Source organism: Alosa sapidissima, chromosome 24 (genome assembly GCF_018492685.1).
Source record: "Alosa sapidissima isolate fAloSap1 chromosome 24, fAloSap1.pri, whole genome shotgun sequence".
Classification (NCBI taxonomy): domain Eukaryota; kingdom Metazoa; phylum Chordata; class Actinopteri; order Clupeiformes; family Clupeidae; genus Alosa; species Alosa sapidissima.
In genome coordinates, this window is record NC_055980.1 from 27,328,645 (window position 1) to 27,341,144 (window position 12,500).

Here is a 12,500-nt window from a genome sequence, read left to right on the forward strand (position 1 = left end):
GTGTGTGTCTGAGAGAGAGAGGGATAGAGAGAGAGGGGAGCAAAAGAGAGTGTGAGAGAGAGAGAGAGAGAGAGAGAGAGAGAGAGAGAGAGAGAGAGAGAGAGAGAGAGAGAGAGAGAGAGAGAGAGAGAGAGAGAGAGAGAGAGAGTGAGAGAGAGAGAGAGAGAATAAGTGTGTACTTTTCTCTGATCTCGCATGGTGAGGTAGGTTTTCATAATGCACGACCAGAACACAAAATCACACACACACCTACACACACACACACCTACACACACACACACACACACACACACACACCTACACACACACACACCTACACACACACACACACACACACACACCTACACATACCAGTGCTCCATATTCTGGGCTCTCTGAATCTCAGAAGAGTCTGCCTTGCTGTTCTCAGCTGGAGCAGTTGGGTGGTGCTGTTGTGGTGCAGTGTGTCTCTACAGTGACCAATGGGTCCTGTTCCTGTTCTCCTGCACACACACACACACACACATACACGCACACCACACCCACACACGCACACACACACACACACGCACACCACACACACACACACACACACACTCTCACAGAGAAACACACTGTACCACTCTTGTATCTGTATGGCCATGCAGAAAGATCAACTTTATACAAATACAACATTTACATACAAAGTCACACCAGTTAAATCATAGTTCCGCCAGCTAGGGGCATTATATTATGGTCCAAGTTGATATTATGTGATGGTGATCTGTGTGTGTGTGGATGAGATACTATTGTCCAAGTTGATATTAGGTGATAGTGATCTGTGTGTGTGTCCAAGTTGATATTAGGTGATCGTGATTATCTGTGTGGATGAGATATTGTGTCCAGCTACACACAGAATCAACCAATTACAGTTTTTCTCAGTCGCTTTGGTACATTTCTCGAATCATCCTTGACATTTGCAAGACAGTAAAGCCAGTTGATGGTTCATGAGATGCACCTTCGTTAGAGAAAGCCAAGATTTACCTGGGAGCAATTTACCAATTCAGGACAGATTTAGAAAAAAGTCTAATGGAAATGTATAGAAATATGCTTGACATTATGACAACTTGTTCAACCATGTTGCATGTAAAGAGACATGTTGCTACAGTATGCACTAATGGCTACGTGTTGCATGCTACAGTATGCACTAATGGCTACGTGTTGCATGCTACAGTATGCACTAATGGCTACGTGTTGCATGCTACAGTATGCACTAATGGCTACGTGTTGCATGCTACAGTATGCACTAATGGCTACGTGTTGCATGCTACAGTATGCACTAATGGCTACGTGTTGCATGCTACAGTATGCACTAATGGCTACGTGTTGCATGCTACAGTATGCACTAATGGCTACATGTTGCATGCTACAGTATGCACTAATGGCTACGTGTTGTGGGGGTGAGAGTGTTCAACAGAGACCAATTATAATACATTTTGATCAACATGACATAAGCAAGTGATAATGTAGGAAACAGCAGAGAATTGTACATGATACAATTGTACATTTGCATGGATGTACCATGGGTAACATACAATACTACTACCATAGATCAAGCTGCTTCATGCAATAGCATGACTTATGCTTATAGTTCTATTCTAACGTTGATTTCTACCCAACGTATAGTAAAAAGAAAAGACAAATTTAAAACTAGAAACCTAACAAATATTCTTTCCATACCTCAGCATATTCCTCAAAAGCCAGAGGCATTTTCAGCTAACATGGGTTTACTAAATATAGGTGCACTTACTACCAAAACCTTTGCAATCAATGATTTTATTAGTGAAAAAAAATTGGATTTTTTGTTTCTTGTTGAAACCTGGCTGACTTCAGACAGCGAAGCTGTTCTTGTTGAGGTGGTGGAATTGCCTCCATTCTCTCAAACAAATATAGTTGCACTAGAGTCAACTTTGGCGAATTCGCTTCCTTTGAGTATATTGCCCTCACTCTGAAGGCTGACCCAGCTGTACTTCTATTAACCTTATACTGCCCTCCTAAACTATGGACTGGCTTTCTCGACCAGTTTTCTGAACTTATGTCACTCATCATCACTAGCTATGATCGGATAATTGTACATGGCGACTTTAATATTCATGTCAATAAGACAACTGATGCTAAAGCCAGTAAGTTCCTTAATGTGTTGGACAGTTTAGAGCTAAAGCAGCATGTTACAGGACCCACCCACAACCTTAGCAACACCCTCAATCTAGTCATTTCTAGAGGGATAGAAGTCACAGACGTATCAGTAAATGATATAAATATGTCTGATCATCATTGTGTATCTTTTAATATAGTACTACATACTCCAAAAATTCATCCCGAAATTGCAATCAAATCGCGACTCTTGGACATTAGAGCAGAACAGCAGTTCATAGCTCTTATAGACTCCATAAATGTAGATATTTTACATCATCCCATTGATCAAATGGTAGAGGCTCTCAATTGTGAATTAGGCACTCTGCTTGACAGAGTGGCACCCTTAACTTCTTCAAAAACAAAGTCATTTCTATAAGGGAGGCTATTGGTAGCACAAGTAATATGTTTGATAGTACACCCAAAAACAGCCCCCCAAAATTAAGGTCCTTTAGCACTATTACTCAATCTGAGCTTGGTAAAATTATAACTCAAACCGGCTCCTCAACATGTGTTTTAGATCCAATCCCTACTAGATTCCTCAAAAAAGTATATGATAGCTTAGCTCCCTTTATTCTCAAGGTAATAAATACCTCATTAGAAACAGGTATATTTCCAACTGCTTTTAAAACCGCTGTTGTGAAACCGTTTAACTTAAAAAGTCAAATCTTGACCATACCAATCTGAGCAACTACAGGCCTATATCAAATCTACCGTTCCTGAGCAAAGTACTTGAAAAAGTTGTTTGTAATCAGTTAAATACCTTCCTCAACGAAAACAGTATCCTTGAAAAATTCCAATCAGGTTTTAGATCAAATCACAGCACAGAAACGGCTCTAGTAAAAATAGTCAATGATCTCAGACTGGCTACTGACTCAAACAAAGTCTCAATCCTTATTCTTCTGGATTTGAGTGCGGCATTTGACACCATTGATCATAGCATCCTAATTCACCGCCTTGCGAAGTGGGTGGGTCTCTCTGATAATGCTCTAAACTGGTTTCAAACCTACATTACTGGCAGAGATTTTTATATCAGTCTAGGAGATCATGTATCTGAAAAACATGACTTGCCTTTTGGTGTGGCCCAGGGGAGCTGCCTTGGTCCCCTGCTATTTTCCCTATGCTTCCATTGGGAAACGTCATAAGTCAGCATAATGTAAACTTCCACAGCTTCGCAGATGATACCCAATTGTATATTTCTGTGGAGCCAACTAACCCAGATGGCCTTTGCTCCCTCACTGCATGCCTAACCTCCATTAATCAGTGGATGAGCAAAATTAAAAAAAAAAAAAAAAAATGATGACAAAACGGAGTTACTTTTGGTTGGACCAAAACTAAAGCGAGATATTATTCTTAGTAATCTGGGGAACTTGGCGCACCAGGTCAAACCAAAAGTAACAAGCCTCGGTGTCATCTTAGATGCAGACTTAAGTTTTAAGCCCCATATCAGTAAAGTTACTCAGACAGCCTATTTCCACTTGAGAAACATTGCCAAAGTGCGGCCATTTTTAACTCAACAAGATGCAGAAAAACTAATTCACGCCTTTATCACTAGCAGGTTAGACTACTGCAATGCACTTTTCACTGGTCTTCCCAAAAAACATCTAAAGAAATTGGCACTCATACAGAACTCTGCGGCTAGACTTTTAACTAAGACTAAGAAGAGAGAACACATCACCCCTGTGTTGGCTGAACTGCACTGGCTCCCTATTTCCTATAGAATTGATTTTAAGGTTATGTTAATTACTTACAAAGCTCTGAATGGCATAGCACCTTCATATATCTCTGAGCTTTTAATATCTTATCAACCACAAAGGAAACTTAGATCATCCAATTCTAATCTTTTAATCGTACCCAAAGTGCTCCACAAACAAAGTGGAGAAGCTGCTTTTATCCATTATGCCCCCAAACTATGGAACACCCTGCCTCTGTACATCAAGCAGGCGAGTTCAGCAAATATTTTTAAAAAAAGATCTGAAAACATACCTGTACAGGAAAGCTTTTAGTTAACTCATCTTATCCTGTAGACTACTTTTTCAGATTATTCTACATCTGCAGGCATTGGAGGGCGCAGCCAGCCAGAAGCAGATGGGCTCCCCCTATTAAGTCAGGTTCTGCTCAAGGTTTCTTCCTGGAATATGGGAGTTTTTCCTTGCCACAGTTGCCATATGGCGTGCTTGTGGGGGGTAAGAGGGTTAAGGCTGCCAGTCTTATGACGTCATTTTCTATATTTTTGATATGTTGCTGAGTGGATCATAAACGGCCCCAGCAATGAAGAAAAGTGATTGATAATGACTGACTGACTATTATTGTGTTACATGCTTCAAATGTAAAGCACTTTGAGCTGCATTCTGTGTATGAAAGGTGCTATACAAATAAAGCTTATTATTATTATTATTATTATTATTATTATTATTAAAGCATTTGCAACTTGTTTAAAGAAAGAAACTGCTTTTCTGATGTGCACAAGTGACACAATGATGTGATGATTAAACAGGTAGTTTTGAGAATTTCAATTCTGATCTGAGAAATGTACCAAAGCGACTGAGAAAAACTGTAATATAAAAAAATATTTACATGGAAATATTTACATGGACTGCATGTGAATTAACACTTCTCATAAGGCTGCCAAGGCTGTTTACACTGGCTATGTCACTTCCTGTGAGTTTGGCAACCAGTCACATCACAGATGTGCTGCAGTCCATTTGTGACACAGGTTGTGACGTCGACCCTGCCTGCTACCTGATTGGCTGAGAGCTGACACTGGACGGGTTCCGGCCCAGTTCTGGCTGGGTTCTGGCGTGGAATCGTCTCTCCTCTGTTCCAGTTCTGGCTGCGTTCTGGTGTGGAATCGTCCCTCCTCTGTTCCAGTTCTGGCTGCGTTCTGGCGTGGAATCGTCTCTCCTCTGTTCCAGTTCTGGGTGGGTTCTGGCTGGGTTCTGGCGTGGAATCGTCTCTCCTCTGTTCCAGTTCTGGGTGGGTTCTGGCTGGGTTCTGGCGTGGACTCGTCTCTCCTCTGTTCCAGTTCTGGCTCCTCTGGCTGAGTTCAGCTCCTGAGAATCAGCTGTGATGTCACGGCTGGTGAGGTCACATCTTTGGTCGCCTCCAAATATGGAGATGGGTTCCTGCTACTCACAGTTCAGAATCTTCCTCAAAGAGGAACTCTCAAAGGTTCTTGTCAGGATCACCATTTGAACCCTATATACTGCAGAACCCTCATAGGACCATTTTGGCTATGAGCTTTGGAACAGGTTTTAGTTCTGAAGAACCATTTCTGCCAACAAAAGGCACCTGATGTGAAAAATATGAAAATTGATAATGGTTCTCATATACTGTTAATGGATCTTCTCATGTAACATTCTATCTGTCCTCTGAAGTGAAGGTTCCCTTTGTGATTCCCTTTGGTTCTTGTGCGGTACTGTACATTACTTTACATTACTGTACTTTAAGGAACCGGAAGGCCACTTAGAGATCCCAGATCTCTGCCAAGGTCAAACGGCCTATCACACAAGGTCAGGTAATGTTAGTTAAAGTTATCCATGAGTCAGCTGTCTACTACGTCCTTTGAAGTTATCTGTTACCACTTCAATACGTGTTCCTCAAAAACGCTTCTACACTTGATTAAGACTGTCTGTGCTCTATAGAGATTTTCTACACTTGATTAAGACTGTCTGTGCTCTATAGAGATTTTCTACACTTGATTAAGACTGTCTGTGCTCCATTGGCATTTTCTACACTTGATTGCATCTGAGCTCCTTTGAAATCATCTGGGCTCGACTGAGACTGCCTGTGCTGTGTAAGTCAGTCCTGTGCTTGTTTAAGTGTTAACCATGTGTGGGGTCCGAAGACAAGGGCAATCAAGAACCATAAAACTCCATAAACACGCACACACACACACACAGGCAGGGCAGTGGGTGGACAGTGGGAGGTGGGTGCAATATTGTCTTCACAGTGGACCTCACAGGCCAGGTCACAGTGTGTGTGTGTGTGTGTGTGTGTGTGTGTGTGTGTGAGAGAGTGGCTTGCTCAACAAGCCATACTTTTTCTGCTGCACTGAGGTAGAAATCACAGTCCCGCTTTCTGTCCTGAATTAAAGTTAGAATCTCTCTGGCAAGAGTGTGTGTGTATGTGTGTGTGTGTGTGTGTGTTGGGAGGGGGGGGGGGTCTATTTGGTGTGTAGTCATGGGTGTGTTTCTGGGAGCTCAGAAACAGGACCAATCCCGTGTGGCGGAGCGTTTACTCTGCCAATCATGTCACAGGGAGCCGGCAAAGGACTAATGATGTCACAGCAAGTGTCCAAAGCCCCAGTCATGTCACAGGGAGGACTGGACGAACCAGCCATCGCCAAAGGACCAATCACATCACCAGGGGCCTGGAAAGGACCAATCGCATCACAGGAAACCTCCGAAGGACCAATCACATCACAGGAAACCTCCGAGGGACCAATCACATCACCAGGGGCCTGGAAAGGACCAATCGCATCACAGGAAACCTCCGAAGGACCAATCACATCACAGGAAACCTCCGAGGGACCAATCACATCACCAGGGGCCTGGAAAGGACCAATCGCATCACAGGAAACCTCCGAAGGACCAATCACATCACTGGGATCATGCAAGGGACCAATCACGCCACAGGGGATTTCTACGGAGTGTCGGACGCTCTCCTCATAGGATGGCGGGGGCTGGGGTTGTCATGGAGACACACAGAACAAAGAACAAAGAACAAAGAACACAGAACGTCAGAACCTAGCATTCTAATAATGACAGATAATAGAACACAGAATATCAGAACCCAGCATTCTAATAATGACAGAAAAAAGAACACAGAACGTCAGAACCCAGCATTCTAATAATGACAGAAAATAGAACACAGAACGTCAGAACCCAACATTCTAATAATGACAAAAAATAGATGGCAAATAAGCTCATTTCTAAAAAAGTTGGCGTATTCCTTTAAGAATGTTTCAAATTTAAAGGACAAGTCCTAGTATGAACAGTCAGGACACTGTAGGCTGGGGATGCCAGGGTGAAATTGGACAGGGGGGCAGATTTTTTTCAAGTGAGACCTCAGGGGGCCGGATAACACTGAAAATGCCAAACACATGGATAGGTAGGCTATTTGAAATTATTCATGAAGGCCTACACATCAAAAAGAAATTCCATTGGCACCAAAATAGCCTCACAATGAGCCCTACAATTACATAACCTAAAGCAGGAGACAGTTACCCTCTAAAAACATTTTCCTATCCATGCAAGTAGCCTAGATTTATAAATTAGAAATGCAACAAAATAGACTAAATGCCAACAAAACACATTTCCTATAAATAACACAAGTGTTACTTGTATTATATTTATTGAAGGCTTGCACATGAAAACACGTCAATGCATAATTAGGCCAATTAAAAGAAGGCCTGGCCAAGTAGGCCTAAACGAGTCACAGAAAGTAAGCGCCAACAAGTCCAACAATAGGCCATGTGATTGAATATCCAGTAGGAATTAGTCAAACAAAAAGACACCTTTTAACTTTCACCAGCTTGTCCATATCGGGGGACAGTTTCTGGGCAGTGGCTATTTAGCCTACATAACATCATTCAGATGTCCGTGCGTCAGGCGATTTCACACTTTTGATTTATTCATATTCATCACGGAGAAGGCCTGCTCACATAAATATGTTGTCCCAAACATACATCTACACACGTATTTTACCTGCAAAGGCCTTGAGCATTGGGTGCTGTGGTGGCAATGATTGATCAAATGATTCGATTGCAACAGATAGTAGGCTAATCCTTCGACAGTGCACAACACTGCAGTTTTATCAGTTCCATTTAGATCATCTCTGGGACCTCGGACGCGTCAGTCGTGAATGGAGAGCAAAAAAGTGCAAAGTCCTTTTCCAGTTCAGCAAAAAACGTGAATCGATTGTCAAACTCATGCCTGAGTCCGGAAAGCAAGTTTGTGTAGCCTACTTGTCCATACTCTATTAACAGGCTGATTTTAGACAGGGGAAGTGGGCTGCATTGCGCTTGGAGAGCTGCATCTGCCACAACACTATCATAATACTTTGTAACGAGTTTGGATTTTCGAACATTTCGATAGCGACTCGTCTACCGCCAGCACGCTGCTGCAGCTGAGGCGAGTAGCAGCAACAGACCAACTGACGGATTCCACCGAAAATTAAATACAAATAAAATAAAAATATATTCTCCCCTTATCACCCGCGGGCCGGATGTGACATACAGCCGGCCGTAACCCTGGCATCACTGCTGTAGACCGTCGAAAGGAAACCACACACACACACACACACACACACACACACACACACACACACACACACAGACGGACAACAGAGGCGGACATTTTGATTACAATACCCTCTGCCATGATTAAGATGTTCTACACATGATCTCTATAACTGTACCAAAGACACCAAGTGCAAATGTGGAACACAATGTTCCTCAACGCCCAGCATGCTGTGATGACACATCTCCTGGGCAGAGCATCCATACATAGGATATAGATATAGATATAGATATTACACACACACACACACACACACACACACACATCCATACATACACACACACAGACACACACACACATCCATACACAGGAGATATTATGTGACGCACACAGTCACACACTTACATATCACACAGATATTCATATGCAGTATTGGTCTACTATCAAGCCTCTTCCACTTTTTCTTTTCTTGCAAACTGGCACACACACGCACACACACACACACACACACACACACACACACACATATCAGGTTCCATTATAACCAGTAGGTCTTTCATAAGCAACAGAGAGCCATATCACTCAGCAGGAGTTTACATAACTGAGCACCGTACACACACACATACACACACACGTACACACACACGCACACACACGCGTACACAAACACACACACACAAGTACGCACACACACACACACACTGTACAGTTCCCAAGAGGGGACAAGCTGCCATATCTCCGTAATAACGACAGCTTGACATTATCTTTTAATAACACATAACACACAGAGAAAACAAGCACACACACAGGCAAACAAACACGCACACACACACACACACTCTTTTTCATCTCATTCACAATCTGGGAACAATATAAAACCTGATGAGTTTGTTCAGCCACACACAAACACACACATGCACACGCACACACACACACAAACAAACGCACACAGAGTGGGAAAAGCAGAATGACACAAACCCATAGAAAGTGAATGACTGACACACACACACACACACACACACACACACACACACGCATGCTCTGAGAGAAACGGAAGACTGACATACACACACACAAACAGAATAACGCACACACAGAGAAAGCGAGGAGTGACGCACACGCACACACACACACACACACACACACACACACACACACACACACACACACACACACACAGTGCAGTGTTTCCCACAGAATTGGATTCAATTTGTGGCAGTAGCTGACTTGGACAAGGGGGGGGGGTCGTCTTGGTAGTGTATAGGTCTAATTGAGTGCCTGTCACTTTAAGACGTTTGTGAGGGAACCCTTGCAAATTGCAATTGTAACACAGTTTAAAGGCTGCTGATGTGTGGATGCAATTCATAATGTTTTCTACATAGTTAAAATAAAGATTCGTACTTCTCCTTGGGACAAGCACTTTTGAATTTTGGAAAACACTTTTCCATTTACATTGGGATTTTGCAAACATTCAATGTCATAGTCAATAAAATGAGCCCTTCAATGAAATTGCAGCTGTAAGCTGTAAGGCTAAGCATGCTAAATTCGACATCCAAACAGTATTCTAACGTTAGCTTTGAGATACTGCTTGATTGCATAACTTAACTTAGTTTAGCCTCTTCAATGTAGCCTACTATGTTGTGATAAGATCTTAGCAGAGTTAACTTCAATGCAGCAGTTTTGAACAAATTTGCGCAGCATGGTCGGTCACGATGCTAAGCGGATTTAATAGCAATTTAGCCAGTCTTCTAACCGTCTTCTATGCAATGCTTCTATGTGGCAACAACAATCCTTCAACAATCGTGAATATTTTGTTAAATGCACATGCAGAGGAGGGGCAGCCGGCTACGAGAGAGAGCGGGGCGGGGCAAGGAAAGGCTGCGTGTGTAAAAAGCGCAGCTCAATGACAATGCAAGGACTTGATCTTATGTTTAATTTAAATTAAATTAAATTAAAAACATAGAATATTTATATGTGGCGGCCGATTTTTATTTCGTGGCGCCCCGCCACAGATTAGTCAATGTATGGGAAACACTGCAGTGGGAAAAGCTGAATGACACACACACAGAGAAAGCGAGGAGTGACGCACACACACACAAACACAAACACACACACATGCTCAGAGGGAGAAAGACCAGAGTGACACACACACACACGCTCTGGGAGAAAGGCAAGAGTGACGCACACACAGACAAACACAAACACACACACATGCTCAGAGGGAGAAAGACCAGAGTGACACACACACACACACACACACACACACACACACACACACACACACACACACAGAGACACACACACATGCTCTGGGAGAAAGACAAGAGTGACACACACACACACTGTGAGAGAAAGCAAAGTGACAGTGACGTCAAAGGAAGCGACGCGGTCAGACGTTAGACACATTCCTTCCCCTCCCTGCTACTGAGCACAGGTTGCCTAGCAGCCACACACACTCATTAACATAGATAGATAGATAGATAGATAGATAGATAGATAGATAGATAGATAGATACTTTATTCATCCCAAGGGAAATTTTAGGCATCCAGTAGCTTATACAACCATAACACAACAAACAACAAACCATAAAACAACAACATCACTCACACACATTTAAAGAGTTAACAAATTGTGACGTGATTACAAAGGTCTCGTATGGACTGACCATGTGATGCAGTGACCATGACAAGGTGCTATGGTAGAGTGTGTAGTGACCATGACAAGGTGCTATGGTGGAGTGTGTGTGTGCAGTTACCATGATAGGGTGCTATGGCGGAGTGTGTGTGACCATGACAAGGTGCTATGGCGGAGTGTGTGTGTGTGTGACCATGATAGGGTGCTATGGTGGAGTGTGTGTGTGCAGTGACCATGATAAGGTGCTATGGTGGAGTGTGTGTGTGCAGTGACCATGATAGGGTGCTATGGTGGAGTGTGTGTGCAGTGACCAGGATAGGGTGCTATGGTGGAGTGTGTGTGACCATGATAAGGTGCTATGGTGGAGTGTGTGTGCAGTGACCAGGATAGGGTGCTATGGTGGAGTGTGTGTGACCATGATAAGGTGCTATGGTGGAGTGTGTGTGCAGTGACCATGATAGGGTGCTATGGTGGAGTGTGTGTGCAGTGACCAGGATAGGGTGCTATGGTGGAGTGTGTGTGACCATGATAAGGTGCTATGGTGGAGTGTGTGTGCAGTGACCATGATAGGGTGCTATGGTGGAGTGTGTGTGCAGTGACCAGGATAGGGTGCTATGGTGGAGTGTGTGTGTGCAGTGACCAGGATAGGGTGCTATGGTGGAGTGTGTGTGTGCAGTGACCATGATAGGGTGCTATGGTGGAGTGTGTGTGACCATGATAAGGTGCTATGGTGGAGTGTGTGTGCAGTGACCAGGATAGGGTGCTATGGTGGAGTGTGTGTGACCATGATAAGGTGCTATGGTGGAGTGTGTGTGACCATGATAGGGTGCTATGGTGGAGTGTGTGTGTGCAGTGACCATGATAAGGTGCTATGGTGGAGTGTGTGTGTGCAGTGACCATGATAAGGTGCTATGGTAGTGAGAGAAAGTGGAATAGAACATTATGTCCAATATTCCAATATGTGGTTTAATGTTCTGCATTTATTATTAGTGGGTCACTTTGATACTAAAAGTATGATTCTATAATGACTGTATGATATCTGTACTGTCCCTGTGTATATCTGTGTGTGACTGTATTTAGAGATAAGCGGGAATATTATGACTTTGCAGTGTTTCACTGTTCTGCATGGCTGCGTCAGTAGCTATCTGCTCCGGATTGCCAGGCTGCCACTAATCAGAGTCTGATTCAGTGTAGTCCACGTGAGATGGGATGACCAACGCCATCTCCCGTCAGCCTGGAAGGATACTTAAACCCTAACTATTTCCTTGTCTAGTTAGAGCAGCTGATGGATCTTTAGGTGAAGTCATGCTGTCTCTCTCTTGAAGCGCATCATTGTAAATAAACTCTATTCCTGATTTTTCATACTATTGGTCTGACTGGGTCTCTATTAAATCTATGGTATCAAAATTACCATCAGTAGTGTGTGTGTGTGGTGGTACAGAAAAAGTTAACAGTGCAGTGCAGTGCAGTGT

At 43.2% G+C, this 12,500-nt stretch overlaps 2 protein-coding genes across 4 annotated transcripts in view; both read right to left on the bottom strand.

Moving 5' to 3' along the window:
• The window catches only part of LOC121700216, a 1,725,899-nt gene that overhangs the window by 1,431,946 nt on the left and 281,453 nt on the right, over positions 1 to 12,500 (bottom strand).
• si:ch73-364h19.1 overlaps positions 5,804 to 12,500 on the bottom strand; it is a 19,087-nt gene continuing 12,390 nt past the window's right edge. For all 3 annotated transcript variants that reach the window (XM_042083146.1, XM_042083145.1, XM_042083144.1), the window contains one exon: positions 5,804 to 6,835. In XM_042083146.1, coding sequence (XP_041939080.1) covers positions 6,332 to 6,835 — 504 coding nt within the window. In that variant the 3' untranslated portion in view covers positions 5,804 to 6,331. The remainder of the gene's footprint in view (positions 6,836 to 12,500) is intronic.